The following is an 18,265-nucleotide window of genomic DNA, read 5'->3' on the forward strand; positions in this document are numbered from 1 at the left end:
AGTGCCAATCCCAGTACCGTGTATTACGAAGTTTATTAAGGGAGGGACGCAGTTAGGAAGTGGATCCTGCCATCTAGTACATGTTTCGTTTTCCATATTATTTTCAGGAAACGTGGAACTCAATAAAGGAAATGTTAGTGTTGGTGCACACTTTGGCTTAATTCCATAACTAAGAGGATGTCCGTTACATTCTCTGTGAAACCACTCTGTGATGCTCTTTGTGCTAGCACAGTAAATGAAAATGACTGAAAGATTCGCTTTAAAAATGTATTTCTAATCCTAAAGGACTAATACAGAAGCACCACAGACACCTCTGGATAGAGCAGGTCCTGAACTCTGCGGATTGCTATATTTTTCCACCACTACCAGAGATGCTAGAAGACTAGCCTCCTAACTAAAGATGAGGTGTAACAATACACCTGAAAGTTTCTGTCCATGCATTCCTTACACCAGAGTAAGAATCAGCCCATTTGAAACTGCCACTTAAGTTTAAATACTATGCACATTTACTTTTGTTTATTCATTACATACAATGACAAAATTATTAATTTTCATCAAATTATTTGTCTATTGAAGAACTAGAAGGGGAAAAAAATGCAATTTACACTGTGTGAGAAATAGCTCATGAAAACAGTTTACAGTCTTTATCCCAAATTCCAAATTATCTTAAAAAAAATTATATATACCTGACACCAGAATAAACCATTTCTACACAGTTATCTGGCAGTCTAAAACAGAAATATAAAAAAGCAAATGTGTGATGTACACTTTACACATGCTCAGACACATGACCATATGTACCAGTCTACTATTAAATTGCCATTTGAGATGTCCACCAGTTAAAAAGTGTTAGAGTTCCCACTAAAGAGATGTATGCTTATATATGGTAATGATTAAAATCATCTGAACATCTGCTAAGTCTAGCAATATTTTTATTTTCAAAATTTGTTGTATTCCTTCCATTGTGTTTTGTTTACTGAGATATTTTGTTTAAACTCTGTTGTGTTTCAACTGAAACATGCCTTAGAAGGAATACACAGCACCCATTACTATACATTGATACCTTATAATTAAAATGAATATTTACTGTATAAGTAAATCTAATAAAACCAAATGTATTTGTTTTGATCAGGCATAATGCTGTCTTCAAAAACAGCACAGTCAGACCTGGGAACAGAACTCAGGTCTCCTACCTGGCAATCTAATTTCTTTTTCACTAGACCTGGATAACCCCTCAACCCAGCCACTTGAGGAGTAACAAATGTTGCTCTGTCTCACAGCAGAGTGCCTATAGGAGAGGCAGCAGCCTGTGCCAGAGAAATTACTGGTGGTGCTCACAGGCATCTACCAACATGGCAAATGCAAGTAAATACGTTTTTCAGCACATTGCTACCACTACTATTTCTTGCATTCTTTGCTAAAACAGATTTTTCTTTTTTAAGTATGCCACCTCTGCAGCAGTGAAAGGTGTATAGCATAGGGCTAGGTGACTTTTGACAGTATTTTTTTGTCAATAAATTGAGGAAATAATTTTGCTGGTGTGCCTGTACTTTGTGATCTCATTTGCTGAGAAAGCTCTATAAAAATCATTTAGATCCTTAAATAGAAAGCACTACATAAACCCAAAGACGTATTATTTTTATTAAACCATATAATAGAATCTAATCTGAACTACGTAGGTCTGGAAAGTTATCGTCTCCAAAACATGTTCAGTCCATATTTAGAATTGTCTTTGTTGCAGTATGTGACTATTTCCTTCCATCTTTACTTTGTGCATCTCTGGGAAGGATTTGCCCCCATCTTCTTTGGAACACCCCTTTAGGTTATGTGAGACTAGAGTTAAATCCCCTTTAGCCTTGTCTTCTCCTCACTAAGCAAACCCAGCTCTCCTAGCCTCTCATGCCATATGCTCCAGCCCTCTGACCCTTTCAGTGACCCTCTGCTTGGTCTTGTGGCACTTTGAGGTCCATCTCCTGCACTGGGGAAGGGAAGCTGTGCAGAGCCACAAAACTGGGGACACGCTACTGCAGATGTGGTCTCAGAGGTGCTGAGGAGGAGAGGGAAGTAGTCACGCTAGCCCCTGGCTAGGTTGTCCCTAACAGCCCCAACACTCCCAGCTGCGTTGTTCACTCCCATTCAGCGGGTTTGTTAGGAAGCCAAGCCCTCTCACAGAGCTGCTATCCGAGGTGTCCCCAGCCCGAAGTGATGCAGCAGATGGCACCAGTAGTTAACCTGTAGTTAACCTGCTCCAACTGCAGGCTTCACACCTGCCTCAGGTGTTGGGGCTCCTCACGGTAGCCCAGTCCTGCAGCGTACCAGTTTGGTGTCATCTATGGGCCTGAGCTGGGTTTCCTCATGCAGGTGGGCGATGGTGATGTTACATTATTAATTAATTGTTAATTAACATCACCAGCCCTGGTATCAGCCTGAGTGGAAAGCCCCTGAGAGCAGCTGTGGACTGTTTTGTAATGTGTTGACCACTTTCTGTGCCCCGCTGTTGGGATTTAACCCAGGTTGCGGTCCACCTGCTGAATCCGTGCGTTCCTTAGGTTGCTTCCCCGACAGCTTACTGGAGGTAACCGCACAGCCTGTGGAGCCGTGCCCACATTGTGGTAGGGATTGAACCTATTGGTAACAGCTGCGGGACTGAATAGCACAGAGACACCCGGGCTGAGGGCGTTTGCTGACACAACCTTCGAAATCCTCCGGTGTTCCAGCACCACACATTTCATGGATCACTTTCAGAACGTCAGCTGCGACTCCAGAACTCTGGAACCCCGGAACGCTTCTCCAGAACGCCAGGACCGCAGCCGGGAGCCTCCCCTCACACCCCGCAGAGGCGCAAAGGGCGAGCTCCACCCCCCGCCCGCCCCTCCGCCCGCCCCGCCTGACTGACAGGGAGCCCCCCCCGTCACGTGGCCGCGGCAGGACGGCGTCACTCGGCCGGGCCGGCGGCAATGCCGGAAGTACAGCGCGGGGCAGCGGTGAGCGGGCGTTGAGGGGCGGGAGCGGGGGCAATGGTCACGGCCCCTCAGCCCCGGTCCCTCGGTCCCGGCGGGGTGCGGGGGCGAGAGGCGGCGGTGGCGGGGCCGTGCCCCCGGGGCGAGCCTCGCGGGGCGGCCGTGCGGCTCCCGCCGCGGGCGGGCTGTCCTGATGGGCAGCGGGCGTCCGGCGAGGCGGCCCCCGGGCGTGAGGCGGCCCCCGGGGAGCGGCGGGGAGTTCCCGTTCCCTTCCGAGGCAGCGAGGTCCGCAGCGCGCTTCGTGCTGTGCGCCGGGGCTGCGCTGTGGAGAAAGCGTGTGGGTTTTAAGGCGTTGTGCCCGTTTGGTTCTAAGCCTATAACTTCGTGGTAGTTTTAAAGGGAATTAAGCCGCTAATCGTATTTTTGCAGCGCAGTGATAGCGTCCGTCCTCAGGGGGAGGGCAGGTGTCACTGGAAGGCCTGGTGTGTGCCCTGGCTGTGCGCGTTCCTCCGTTGGAACGGCTCTTGTGTCTCTGCGGGTTTAACAGCAAGCGCGAGGACCTAGGCAGTGCCTCTCCTCTCCCAGTTACCGCTGCTAACCGCACCGGCTGCCTTCCCTGCCCGCGCACGGCTCGGGGCTGTCTGAAGCGTGCTGGTACATCCTGCTTCAAGCACGCTTCTCAGCGGGGCTCCGCTGAAATTCCGGGTTTGCTCTGCACGTAACGCTTCTGATGGACCTTTTGCTTTATTCCTCATGCTCTCCTCGTGGCTGGCTGTTAGCACTGGTAACACCATGTGAGTTTCTGTGTGCCGGTTCCATAAAACGTATCTACAACGTGTATGTGTTATTTCACTATAGTAAGAGTTGTTACACATTTACCATGGCTCATTGATCCTGCATTAAGGAACTACATGAGTAAGTGTTTACATCAAAATGCATTAGAGAATATTTTCAGAAGTCTCAATGCATCAGAAGCGATCGTCTATGTAGTTCTGTTTACATCTGTATAGCGTAGTGAGGTCCCCTGGTTTTGTTCTTCCAGTTTCATAATAGCAATGATTTAGATACAGGAATAATGACAATAAGTAGGAAGTTGATGCTCCGTCCCAGTGGATGCTTTTAGGTGGCTATTTTCAGTGTGTGGTACTCCACTACTGCCAAGGCTTGCCATCTGGCTTCTTGGTCACTTAAAATGTTTGACAGTACACTTCAGTTGTTGCATATGTCATGCACTTAATAATAGAAAAAGCTAAAGTAAAAGCTCTACCTGTTCCAAAGGCTGAACAAGAGCAGCAGTTGCATAATGGTTAATTCTCCTGGGTATAGGAGATGTTTTTATTGCCTAGCATGTTGTTTTTATGCTGGTAAAATGTTTAATTTAAAGGAAACTGAAAACAAGTAAACCTCTAGTTATAATAGAGGTTGTCTGGCAAGGAAAGTGATGACTTTATGTTGCCTTTTTTGTTATTAGTTATAAAAAGTATTAAGTAATACCTTTCCAAACTTGCTTCAGAAAACAAAGAGGGGAGGAGAGGATTTAATGGATTAATATTGACTAGGCAGCTATTGAACCTCTGATTAAAAGCGTTATTATAGAAATCTTGGTATGATGTGCCATGTAACATGACTCAGGTATTGCTAATGTCTACACAACACACAATTGTTTGCCTGTTTTACGATGAGCTTTCTTTTGCATTTAGTCGAAAAACAAAAAATTCTGTAAAGCTTAAGACCTATGTAGTTGTAAAAGTTACATGAACTGGTTACTAATACGTAAATTGATGTGACTGTTACATCTTACATGCAGGAAAAAAAGGTTTATGAAAGTGGTCAGAAAATTCCATGCAGTCAATTCTACTACTTATAGTCCTTGTACACGGAAATTTTCAAGAAACTAATTTTCTTCAGTAGCCTTCAGTAGTTCATTCTACCACAAATTCCAGCTGTTAAGAAAATAGGAGAAAAATAAAATGAAGTGAAAGGAAATGGCATGTTTGTAATATGCTGGTTGAAGTTGACATAATGACAGAACTGAAATATATCGCTACCTCGATGGAAAAATGTGGAAATCATCAAACTATACCAGAAAAATACATAATTAACAGAAAGTAAGAAAAGCCTTTACAGTAGGAGGAGATAATCTGTATAATTTTAGCATAGAATGAATAGCATGGATTACCTCAATTTTTTTTAAAGAAAATACTGTGAAAGGAAATGCATAACTTTGACTTCCTTGGAACAATTTTGGCACATTTGAGAATTTCTTTCAGGGAAGAGGTTGGCAATTTGACAGTCACTAAGAAATTAAATGCACCTTTCATTCCCCTGTTCCAAAAAGAATGAAAGAGAATTGTGAAAGCTCATCCTGTTGCACAAGTGACCTCACGGAACAGTAATCTTGGAACTGTTCAGTTTAATCCAAACTATGCTACAGCACAGGAGCTCTATCCTGATTTTTCTGTATCTAGAATCATACCGTTGATCTATGTGTAAAGGTAGCAGGGGTTTTGTGAAGGGCCAGTAACAAAAGCAATCTCATGAGATTATGTTGTGCAAACTAAAATTTTAGTCTTTTAAAAATTTAGTAATTGAAGGATTAATTTCCAAATTATTATTCTAGAGTTCAAATAATTGACTTGATAGGCATTGTGAATAAAACCAAAAAAGATAGCGGTTGATTTCCTTTCTGCACTTAGAAAGCAGCAGTTACTAGCTTTGTAAAGGGATGTGTTGCATCTTATTTTTAATATCTAGCAAGTCCTTGTTCTGCAACATTTTTGCTTAAATTACCTAGATAGTCTAAAGCAATGGAACTCATAACAGGCAGACCTTCCCTCCCCCGGGTGTGCATTTGAGTACTTTGTGCTGTTCCTCCACATGTCAAGGACTGTCTGTGAAACTTGCATCTTAATCTATATAGGCGTAGGCATCAAGAGGAATACTGACAGTAACAAGGAGCTTCTCAAGCAGAGAACGTCAACATTATTTGATGAGTTGTGGGGGGGAAGGCTGAAACACCTCATGGCAAAGTGGATGCTGGTGCTAATGTGAGCAAGGGGACCATTATGTGTGGTTGAAATAGGGGCACGCAGTTGCCCAGTTTAGCTAATACATTCCTCATTCTGGTGTGGAGTCTTAAATTCAGAAAACTGTGTTGTGAATTGAAGATTCGGCTTATAGGAATACTGATATGGAATAGTGATTTCTGCTGATTTTTTTAATTTTTAAAAAGTTCTACTTGCACAAAGTCTATAGAAGGGAAAACCTGTAAGAAAACCTAGATTTGTATATCATATTGACTTTCAAATGGCAAGTGAAGCTATTAAGGAAGTTTTAGGTTCTGTTTCCAGCTTTGCCCTTCGCTGGCTGCAAGACTTCTCTTGGTTTGTTTTCCTCTGCTAGTTTTACTGCTAATCTGTAAGTTCTTTAACTCATCACAGGCTGAGAGGTGAAGAGAAGACCCAGTTAAATGAAATGTATGAAGTGTTGGTTTGGGTTTTAAATGCCATCAGAACTTTAGTACTGAGAGCTTTTTAGTCTGCATTCTTTCTGTTATATAGATAGCGGATATAGGGCATAGTGTTTTACTGTTTTTATCTGCAGCAGCAGCACTGTACAAGTTATAAATCAGAAGTACGTGGTTCACGTGCAGTATCCCATGTAATAGGAGAAATCATGGAATGAGTGTCAGAAAGTCAGGTCCTGCTAGGTAGCTTGGCCAAAGAGAACATAAACTTGTATAACTTTACATACGAGAAATTGGAAGGACTTTGTTTTGACTGTGAAGACCTCTGATGAATGACTTGAAAAGTAGAACTTACTTAGATGTTCAGAGGAGTAAGGCCTTCTATACTTTAATACAACGAAATGTATTAAAGAGAAACTTTAAGTAACGAAGAGTAACGTGGTCAGTTGAGTATATGCTTATACGGCCTGTCTGCTTTTACAAAAACTTGTTTCTTTGTTTAACAGTGAACTACAACCATGGCAACTGCCAGTAATGAGACACACCATCCTGTAGATCCTGGAATTTCAAAGCTGCAGTTTGCTCCCTTCAGTAGTGCCTTGGATGCAGGATTCTGGCATGAACTAACCCAGAAGAAACTCAATGAGTACCGACTGGATGAGACTCCAAAAGTTATCAAAGGATATTACTACAATGGTAGGCAGAAACAGAGCATCGTGCTTAGTAGTTTGGGTTTCTCCTGTAATTCCTCTAAGTAGCTGTGTAACGTATTTTAGGTATTTTGCTGAAACATTGCTAGAATTAGAAAACACTGCTGGATGAGCTGTGAATTCTGGTGTGTCTGTGGGTAATTGGTAACTTTGATTATTCACTCTTTTTGTAAATACATGTATTTTATTTAAAAGATGCATGTTGCTTCTTTTTGTCTAGGTGATCCTTTGGGCTTGCCAGCTCGCCTGACATTGGAATTCAGTGCCTTTGATATGTAAGTGTATCGTGGCTTACCTTAATTCAGATATGGAGACACTTTCTTGTATAACAGTAATGCTTTGACATAGAATGTCACTTGGGCAAATTATACATAAATGTACATTTTCATGAACTTTATAACAGTGGAGATGCTGCTCTGAGTCTCAAACACTAACGCCCTGTTTTTGAAGTAGTGTATTCATCTGAAGGGCCAGGTTTCAAATATGCTGGCAAGTCTCAATTTCACTCACTGTTTATATGTGTTTATATAATACCCTTTTTTCCCCACTTTTCACAGGCTCTTCTGTGTAAAGAAGGATATTTCAGTCATCTGATTAAATTTTTCCGTGGAACTTTATTTACTTGACTGTTCTTTCTTAGAATTAAGATCTCAAAATAGCTTTTACAATCCCTGGTTGTTACATTGTGATATCTTTGAAAATATTTAACCTTTGACTGGAATTTTGTGTTTTTTTTTTCTTTTACTCCCAAAGTGAAAGCTAGAACAAAATTGTCCAGTGTATGCAGCGAAAGTGAGGTGAGAGGGGAAATCTTTTTTTTCCTCTTCTTAATTTTTCTTTAGAACAAAAGCTTAAGTTAGTGTAACTAATGTAGGCACAGAAGAGGTCTTCATAGTTAATGTCTTTTTTGTTTTAAATTGGTGGATCACAAAATTGATGTTCTCTGCCTTGTTTGGTCAGGATGTTAGGAGCCTAGTGAGGAATAGTGCGTTTTGAGATAATTTCATAGGACTCTTTACTCTGTTCATTTTTATGTAAGGACCTTTTGGCATTATACTGAAAGCTTGTTCAGTAAAGTGCAATTGGAAGAAATCTCTGATATGGGAACAGGGATTTCAGGTTAGGGAAAAGTGTATGGTACCATGGTATTTGATCTCAGTGTTACAAAAAAATAAAATGATGGAAAGTCCATTTACATAGCATATAATTATTCCTTCTGCTGTAGGAGTTTCCTCTAATTGTTTCTGTACCTTAGGTAGTCAGTTTAGATGATGAAGTTCTATTTTAGCTTTTCAAAAAAAAAAAAAGTAAATTATACATCACATATACAAACTGCTGTATGTGGGCTTTAGCAGTCATCAGAATCATCAGTTCAGGAGTATGATGTTAAAGGTTTCAAATCAATTGGATCTGTAAAGTTATTTACAAAAAACAGGGTCTCTAGCTGCTGATGTTACAAACTATATAAGCTACTCAGGCTTCTGTGTGGTTTAGGCTTCCTTGGGGGTATCTTTTTAAACACAAAATTTTAACTAAATATCTGTTGATGTGAATGAAGTATTGACATGTAAAGTTCAGTCTTAATTTTTTCTTTGTGGATGTCACATTTGTCATGAGTAGTTTATATTTGAAATTAATTTTTAAATCTTCCTTCAATCTGATTCAATGCTACCTTGCTAGAAACAATATAGATGCCTGAACTGTTTTTGAAGTCATCATGTACATGTTCATTTGCACAGGTTCTTATATCAATCCATATTCAATAAAGCATGGTGATCATAAAAATGTTTTTAGTAGAGCTTTTATTAGCTCTTATTACTGTGCCTCAACATTTTTCAGTTTCTGGATAACCCTACAATGTAGGATAACAACTGCTGCTTCTGCTGACTGTGTTAAAGACCTTAGTATACAATTCCCAGAGTTTTCTTTGTTTTATTCAGGAATGCTTCAATACCAGCACGTTGCTGTCCTGCTTTCGGAACATTGTATAATACCAACACTTTTGAGACTTTCAAGTCTTGTGATAAGAAATCACTTCTGGAGAAAAAAGCAAATGAGGTAAGGTTAAAAATCAAATCAATTGGTAGAGAGGGAGCATTTGAAAATAGCCAGTGAAGCGTTTTATAGTCTCTGACCTGAATATTGAATATACTGTCCATACTCACCTCAGGAGTATGCCTCACTAGCCTCAGGATTTAAATTATTATGGAGACAATAGTTTGATACTTGTTTTGTTTTTACTGTTCTTTGCAAGAGAATAGCAAATTATACTTGGAGAACTTAATTTGGTGTTCTAAGCCACAATTTAAATTTCATGCTGCTACCAGAGGTGCCAGAGTACATTTTATAATTTGTTTTGACACCAGAAACCAGCAAGTGTCTGGTTTAAACTGTAGGTTGCTTCAATCCATCTGTGTGACAAAGTGATGGGAAACAGCCAGAAGATTGAGATAAAGCGAGAAAAAGGTGCCTATCAAAGGAAGGGCTTATCTGCTTGCACTGTAATCAACTAAATTAAATGTCATGGCTTAGGGACAAGAGAAAATCAGACAAAGACAGTCTTTTTATTTTGGAGACACTGTACTTTGACTAGTCTTTGATTTCCTTAAATAGACTTATTGGATGCCTGCTGGCTTTGAGTAGCAAAGTTTTCCTGTATATCTTCACTCAAGGCTTGTATTCCTGTGGTGTAGTACTTCCTTGTCAGTGGCAGGTACAATGCAGTAACTTTAATTATCCTCAGAGAAACTGGGAAGGTCAGAAAGCTTTATTCACTCTTGCAGATTTTTTATTATTTCTAAGGCAAAGATCGAACAGTTCTTCCTCACATATGTTATAGCTTCTTGTCTCACCAACGTGCTGTGCGTTGCATTCCTTGTTGTCTCTGTTCTTTAGTTAAATCTCATACTAGGTTATTCACAAATCTAGTATCTTCAGGTCCCATGAATGAAACAGAATAATAAAGGGCTATATTAGCACCACAGTATGTTCTATATTATGGCAGTGCTAATAGTTCACATACATGACAGACTTTTTCTGTTGAGGTTTGTTTTGTTTGATTTAGTTCTCCACTTGGTCCCCAGCCTTTGTAGTTTGTGTTAGATAGTACATGCCTATGGTACCTTTAGAGTCCTTTTAGTGTGGATAATAGCATGGATGAGATTAGATGGGAAAAGATTCCAGTGGATTACTGGGAGTATTAATTTCAGTATTTCTTCTGCAGCTGGATGATGAGAACATTTCAGCTGTTCTCATATTGTCTTTGTATTTTCTGTCCTTTCTCTTCCTTCTTGGCCCCACAATCAATGACAGATATGGGAATCGATAAAATCTGGAGCTGCGCTTGAAAACCCTATGCTCTTGAACAGGTTCCTGCTGTTGACGTTTGCAGTGAGTAATGATAATGTCTTACATACTTAGAGCATTGAAATGGAAAAGTAGTAGTTCCTTTGTAGGAGAAATAGTGGATTATTATTGCTATATTAATGTTAGTAGGATCATTCTCAAACATTTAATATATTCCAGAACATTAAAAGAAACAAACAAGAACAAAAAAAACCCTCTAATAAGTCATTCACATGTACAGATATCAAAGATTTTAGAATGTATTTGACTTGCAGAAAACGGACTCCACAATCAGTAAGATTGTAAAGTAGGTATGTTTATTCAGCGCTGGGCAGCACGGGGGGTAGTCCTGCCAAAGTCGTGCGCACCTGACACAGCTATCTGCTGTGGTTATATGCAGCAAATAGTTACATATGCATGAAGTTTCACAATACGCCTATACATATTTATAACCTGTCCCCGCTTCATATTAAAATTAGTTCTAATGAGTGATTTACATGAACTCCTCCCATCTGCGCTTGCGCAATGTCTCCTGGTGGTGGTCGTCGGGGGTCGTGGGGACGAAGGTTGATGACTCTTCCTCGTCACCACTAGTTGACCTCTTGCCTTTGCGCAGACTCAGTTGCTCCTTGGCTCTTGTCCATTTGCAGGACCAGTTTCTACCAGTTCCTTAAGACAGGCTCACAGTCTTATTAGGAGACTGACCTTGGTAAGGGGCCCAAGGCTTCTTGCTTTAGTTAGTTTGCACAATGCACTATAGTTAGCAAAGACACTAAGTAGCATCCTAGTTTAGTGCCATCAGCGCTCTGTCTCTACTTGATAAGATTCTCCTAACTCCCTCTCACATATTCTTTAAAAAAAGCTGATGCCATCTCAGCTCGTTTTCTTCAAATGTATGAGAATGACTGCATTACAGATTGTAGTAAAACAACTTTCATGTTCAACAAATTTAAACTTCTAATGCACAGTGCTCCAACTAACAAGAACGAAAGTATTGTACACGCATTGTCTGTTTAAATCCTAAACAAAAATGTATATTGAGAAAGGAAGTCTTCTAGTATTTTTTCATTATTTTTTTTAAATCATGACAGTACATTTTCAAGTAAGAACTATGGTTAGTATCATCAACCATCAGTAATGATCAGTATTTCAAACGGTAATTTACTTCAATTTTTATATCTGTTATCTAATCTTATTATTCTTTTTCTAGGATTTAAAAAAGTATCACTTCTATTACTGGTTTTGCTACCCTGCTCTCTGCTTCCCTGATGGAATACATATAATTCAGAAACCAGTGTGTCTTTGTGACAGGTTCTCTTTAAATCAGGTATACTTAATACCAAATGTTATGAACTCTGTAGCATGAAGGGGTTTTATGGGCTGTAAAATGTAGGGTTTTTTAGCACGTATTGAATTAATTTGAAAACCTAATTTCTTTTAAAATCTCTCCTTATTTCTACTTGTGTTTTTTTGTTTACCTCTTTTTATTGTATAAAATCTGCCACTTTAACATTGTTTCAGCTTTTTTAAGTTAAATGCAGATGTGGCAGACAATTCTTGGAGTTAGTTATATTTACCTTAATTTTTCCTATTCATCTTATTGATTACATAGCCATCTTCTTGAAACTTACGACTATTTAAAGAAATGTTTTAAAAGGACATACTCAGTGTGTGCTTAGTCATTAGCAATTACATAATTCTTCATAATGTGTATGATTGGATAAGAAAAAATGGGTAGTGAGTAATATTTTAGTAGAAAAGTTAATAATTTTCATATTTTGTTTCATATTTCAGTGCAAAAGAAAAAAAAAAAACTTTCCCAAATGTGCCTTTTTCTCTGACAGAAGTTAATGTGAAACCTTGAATGGCTTTTAATGTCATAATCCATGAGAAAGTTTTGGTTTTTTCAGTGGAAAACACTTCTCTTATTCTCACATGACCCTTACTACTCTTATAGAAATAAACACTGAAAATATTCCTGTAATTGTCCAAAGATGGAAGAATTTCAACTGAACACTGGAAATAGATGACAAAATGGATTGAATGATTTAAGTCTCTATGGTGTAGTATGGTGATCAGTGTTTACCAGTACTTAATCCTGTACTGAGTATTTTTGTAGTTTGGAAACAAATCAAAGAACCGTTTGCATGCTAGTAGTAGAGGAGAATAGATTTATTTATCAAGCTGTTGTGACTACCAAAATTTTCTCTTTTTTTAAACTTCTGTTGGTAGATCAGTTTGTTGCAGTGGTGACAATGCTCGTTTCAAATTTGCACTGACAATTGCAATTTTAGCAACTGAATTTTTGATTTCAGTTACTGTGGTAATAACGAACTTTAAAATTTCTGAATGCGCTTTATTCCCAAATGCTAAAACAATTTCAGTGTTTCTCTATAAGAGCATTACAACTGTTGGTTTCAGTTATCTTTTTGCTTTTAGATTCAAGCACTTCAGAAAGCATATGATGACCTTTGCCAGACAGAAGGGGTTACAGCCTTGCCTTATTTTTTAATCAAGTATCACGACAATTCTGTGGTGATATCTCTGCTCAAAAGGTGGGATAGTTTCTTTCAAGACCAAGGAGGAAAGGTAATGAGAATTTTGTATCTTTTAATAACCTGCACGTTTAATTTACAAATAATTTGAAGAGTGTCTATAATGCTGAGCTGGGCAGTGTGCTTGGCCAATGAATAGATTCGGTAAATAGCTGAAGACCACCAGCTTGGCTTGATTTCTGTGTCAAGAGTTAAGTGTCTCTAAGTTCTTACCTATAAGCCAAGTTACATTAGATTAATGGTCAGTTTGAAATCTGGGTTCTTCATGGTCTTTTTACTGTCTTCCTTGTTACCAAAACAGGAACAACGTAAGTTTTTGAAAGTATTATCATAACGATTAAAGTTTTCCAATCACTAACTACAATGCTGTTATAATGTAAAGCACTTTTTATTGTTTGTCTAATGAAATTCAGTATTCATGTATTTTAAGGTTTTGTTGGATGTGGTAACAGTAGTAAGAGAATACTTAATCAAATAGGGATATATGGAAGAAATCTGTAAATATCTGGAATGTATTTCTTTGTTAATGCCTTTTTTGGAGGGATATGCCAAAATTTTAGAACTATCAGATAATATTTATTGAATCATTGATACAGCGATGATACTGACTCTGGAGCCTGTCAGTGTTCAGGGAGCCAGTTGAGCTTGCTCCCCTGGAAGAAAAAGGTTTTTTTCTGTTGCTGAATTAACTTTCTGCTAGTTTATGAAACTGGAACAACTTACTAATGCCATGTTTAAGGAATGCAAGGAAGGTACACATACTGTAGTGAAATATGGATGTCTGTAAAGAAGCTAAAATGAACAACTCTCAAAGTGCTGGCAAACTTTTGACTTAAATCTAGTGTGACCATGCAGTAAACACTTCTAAGTATGTAAAATGCATGTAGTCATTTTCTGTCCAAATGTCTTACATGAAAAATGGCAGGTAACTTTTATCATGAACGAAGTATTAGTATGCACAGATGAGTTTTCATTTAGAGCAATTTTTTTTGCAGGTGACAGTTGGAGTTTATGATCCGTGTAATTTATCCCACTATCCAGGATGGCCACTGAGAAATTTCCTGATCCTGGCAGCTCATAAATGGTATCTATTTTATTATTTCCCAGAGAGATTATTTATTTGATTAGAGTCAAATTAGCCATTTTTTTCTCCATGGCATTTTATTTGCATCATGGGTCTGAGGCTTAACTTCATTCTTTGAAATATGCTGACGTTGAGATGACTCACCTTTAGTGATTCTGTTTTTGTGCATTAACTCTGATTTTTTTTACTTCTGTCAGTTACAAGTTCCTATTATTCCTCATCCTCATGTGTGCATGCTTCAGACTGTGTCAATACCCTCCTTTTAGGCTCGAGGTGTTTTAAATCTTTTTAAAAGTATTCTATGATTTCATTAGTGCCAACTAATAGTAGCCCTAAAGTTTGAATGTCAGATACATTACAAGAAAACTTAGAATTACCATCTTGATTTTTTTTTTTGTTGGGTAAGAGTTGGAGATACTCTTTTCAAATACCGTAGCCTAAAACTATATTTAACTAAAATTGGGTTAATGTAACAAGAACATAATTAAGTTGTATTTTCATAGTTTTGGCCTTTACATTTTATTACAGAAAGCACATTAGGAAGAAGAGATGCTCAATTAGGCAGAGCATTTTCTGGGCTGAAGGATGTGCAAGTACCTGGAGTGCTTTACACATTCTAATTTACACATTCTAAGATTCAGAGGTTTTTAGGCATGAAAGCTCTAATTATTTCATTTGGAGTTGAATCATAAGGAGAAAAAATGATATTACATCAAGAACTATGTAGTTTTGGTTGTGCCATGGGGAAGTACAGGTGTACATCATTTCACCTGATACATGGTCTGATACTTTTCCGCTGTTCATTCCTATAAATGTGCTGTTTGTCCAGCAGCATTATATAAACAACAGAGGACAGGCTGACAGTGTCATTTCATTGGAGCTGTTTCACAACAAAGTGGTCATTTCCACATACTAAGCAATTGTGGTTTTTTTATAGCTAATAAGAACAATAGTGTTACAGTACTAACAAAATAAAAAAAACTTATTCAGAATCTGCAAGAGACCGAAGCTTTGTGAAGTAATGTTAAAAGAAAATTCCTTTCCTACTAAAGAAGTTGCATGTGTTTTTTTTTTTAATTGCCAGGGGCAGTGTCCTTCAGACAGTCGAAGTGCTCTGCTTCAGAGACAGAACCATGCAAGGGGTGAGAGACATAACACACAGCATCATCTTTGAAATAAAACTTCCACAAAGAACCTTTGGCCAAGGTAACCAATTTAAAATAATAAAAAAAAAAAAAAACTTTCCCTTTTTTCTCTATCCTTAATCACTGTGAAGAAGGAAAAAAATAATGCTGCGAAATCATTGCCTAAACTAACTTATTTTGAATGAATTTAAAATCACTTGAATATTGGTTAGATTTGATGTCTGTAATGAAATGGTTCCTTATTTAAAAAAAAAACAACAAACTGTCTCCTTTGAATTAGTAACAAGATTTAAGGAGAATATTTGAGGAAAAAGTCTTGCTGGTATCATAAGAAATACAGAAATTAGATGGCAGTTTACAGTATTTCATGCTATATATAGCAATTAAAAAGTAGTCTTTTCTTTAGGTTTGTACACGGTCCTTGGCAAATGCATATGATAGTGAATTTCTGTAATGTAAATTTTCTGTATATTTATAAAAAGGTAAAAGTCTGCTACAGAGTGAAATTGTTTCTTCAGTCTCAGTGACATGTATTTTACAGCAATAAGCTTGTAACATTAGAACGTAAACTCAGAGTTAATTTCTACGTACAGGACAGTATCAATTTTTTTCTACCTCATCTAATCTAAGAAGTTCTAATTGCTTTATGTTTGATAGTTGTAATTTTTTTAATTACTGTATAATTAGGATATGTAATTCTTTACTGATTTTACAAATGAAGTCTCAGGAATATGGTGAGATGATTGAACTTGGCAAAACTTACTGTAGTTAATTCTGAATTTACTGAACGCTGAACGTGGCAGTCTGTTTAATGTTCAGGATCATGAGGCTTGATGAGGAATGATGCTATCTCCATCTTAGGTTTGAAGCAAGCTAAACAGGCAAAAACAGCACACCAGGCACCTTATATGGAAGTGCTTCTCCAAGAAGCCATGCTTTCATTAGATATAAGCCAGCAACACTTGTATAGCCACACACACTAAGATGCGGATTATTTGTTTACGGGTTTAATTTTTTTCCAAGAATTTTAAATCCAACAAAACTTTTTTCTATCCTGTGATACTAAGGCTTTCATTCTCTTTCCTTCTTTACTTCCGTCTTTGAGAAACAGATTGCCCAAAAGCTGTTGGATGGGAGAAAAACCAAAAGGGAGGCATGGGCCCAAGGATGGTCAATCTTAGTGAGTGTATGGATCCAAAAAGGTTTGTGTATCATCTTTTAGATTACTTTAGTTTTCTCCAGTGGGGCTTAAGCCATACCAAGTTGAAATGTGGGGACTATCTGTCTGTTAGTTAAGAATATACAATAAGACATGCATGGAATATTCTTTGGAAGACTACTTGGTAATGTATATGTATCATGCAATCTTTGGATGGTCCTGGTGGAGATAGGGATCTTATTAGAGCAGAGTGCACTGCATCCAGCAGAAGTGTTCGCACTTTGTGACACTAGCTTAAAATTTCAAAAGCATTATGTAAAACTTAATGGAATGTGGGTCATAATGTTATAGACCTGTGTTTTTGACTGAATTCTGTAACCTGCAGGTTGTTAAATATAATGAACATAAATATGGAGAACAGTTCAGCCTCTTGAAATTGTTAGGATGTGACAGGAAACAGCTCAGGAAACATGATCTTAGTAATTTTTATCATTTTGCACGTGGTATATGGCAGGGGATAGAAAACAGTCTAGTTCTACAGCCTTTTGGCTCATCTGCTTTCACTGACTACATGTGGGTGCTTGACTTTGAGATTGTCAGGGCATGTTGACCTAATGATTTAGGTTAACCTATTTTCCCTAACAAGCTAAGCAGTTTTTGTCCTGCAATTATGTCAATTTAGAGTAGACATTAGGGAAGGCTCATACGAGGGCTTTTAATTCATAAAGTAAATGCAATTTCACCTTCTTTACTTATACGAACTCACTTCTTTTAATTCTCACAGAATGTTGGTAATCTGACAGCTTTGTCAGTTGTGATTTTGAACAATTGTTCAACAAATAATATGCTAGATACAGTGAAAATTATGCTTATGATGTATAAAGAAATGAAACTGTCAGGAATCCGAGAACATACGTGCCTATCTGATTTGAAGACAAGAAAGGCCAAAGAAACTTAAGAGATTGTATGAGAGGGACAAGCATTACTGTTCTGTGTGAAGCAATATTCACCTTGGTGAGGAGGAATCAGGAAAGTGAATGAGATAGTCATGCTCTGGATGAATTTTTTTTCTTCAGATATTTTCCCATGCTCTATGGATGGCTTGTAATAACCTGATTTGATGAGAGCTTTAAGACTCTCTATTTTGATGAATATGTAAAATCTGACATTAAGTTGAACCTGGATTCCTTACCTCATTTTCCTTCAAAAATGTCCACAAAGAACTTACTTTCTTGAGAGAGGAAGTATAATAATTCGTGTTATTTTTTAAAAAAAAGAAATTTATGGACAAATGGTCTGTCTTATCGTTCAGCTTAACTGGAAAGGAATCTCGACTGAGACACTTTATTTTCATGCTTGCATCAATTTTGCTACTAATTTTTTTTTCTTTCAGAAGCCCTTAGAAACTTCTTTCAGTAGTGATTTCCTATTCTAATTTAAGCAGTACAGTTGCAGCTTTGGAGAAATAGGTATAGGTATCCCTTTGTATATATTTAGCAGTTTTTTTAATGTAGATTTGTTGGTGAAAGGAAAAGCTCAATTTAAGTATGTCAACCTAATCACTTCTATTTCTTATCAGAGAACTAAGGCCTTCCTCTTCTCTTGGCCCATTCATGTCTTCAGAATATTTGTCCATAAGTAGTATGTTCTTGTTGCACTTGAATACCATCATATAGCAGAAAGGTGGTAGAACAATAGATCTCAGACCTAGTGAGTTGGAAAAGAGATATAACAACTTTGGAGACCAAATAAAACATGGGTTCATTGCCATCAACAGTAAAAACAAAGGAAAGCCAAAAGACAGTGGAGATCAAATACAGAAGAAGGGAAGGGTGTCAGAA

At 38.0% G+C, this 18,265-nt stretch overlaps 1 protein-coding gene across 8 annotated transcripts in view; it reads left to right on the plus strand.

Annotated features, from left to right (window-relative positions):
* Nucleotides 1-2,497: 2,497 nt before the first annotated feature.
* Nucleotides 2,498-18,265, plus strand: part of ATG7 (autophagy related 7) — a 112,214-nt gene continuing 96,446 nt past the window's right edge. The window contains exons 1-10 of one of the 8 annotated variants that reach the window (XM_080606738.1): nucleotides 2,498-2,984; nucleotides 6,933-7,122; nucleotides 7,357-7,411; nucleotides 9,077-9,194; nucleotides 10,449-10,526; nucleotides 11,692-11,808; nucleotides 12,921-13,070; nucleotides 14,032-14,120; nucleotides 15,205-15,326; nucleotides 16,371-16,467. In XM_080606738.1, the coding sequence (XP_080462864.1) occupies nucleotides 6,945-7,122; nucleotides 7,357-7,411; nucleotides 9,077-9,194; nucleotides 10,449-10,526; nucleotides 11,692-11,808; nucleotides 12,921-13,070; nucleotides 14,032-14,120; nucleotides 15,205-15,326; nucleotides 16,371-16,467 (1,004 nt within the window). In that variant the 5' untranslated portion in view covers nucleotides 2,498-2,984; nucleotides 6,933-6,944. Of the gene's footprint in view, nucleotides 2,985-3,615; nucleotides 3,755-6,932; nucleotides 7,123-7,356; nucleotides 7,412-9,076; nucleotides 9,195-10,448; nucleotides 10,527-11,691; nucleotides 11,809-12,920; nucleotides 13,071-14,031; nucleotides 14,121-15,204; nucleotides 15,327-16,370; nucleotides 16,468-18,265 lie in introns of those variants that run through there. The other 7 variants (XR_013955725.1, XM_080606739.1, XR_013955726.1 and 4 more) reach the window with 7 other exon arrangements.

This window comes from Anser brachyrhynchus (genome assembly GCF_964034855.1).
Source record: "Anser brachyrhynchus genome assembly, chromosome: 10".
NCBI classification, from domain to species: Eukaryota; Metazoa; Chordata; class Aves; order Anseriformes; family Anatidae; genus Anser; species Anser brachyrhynchus.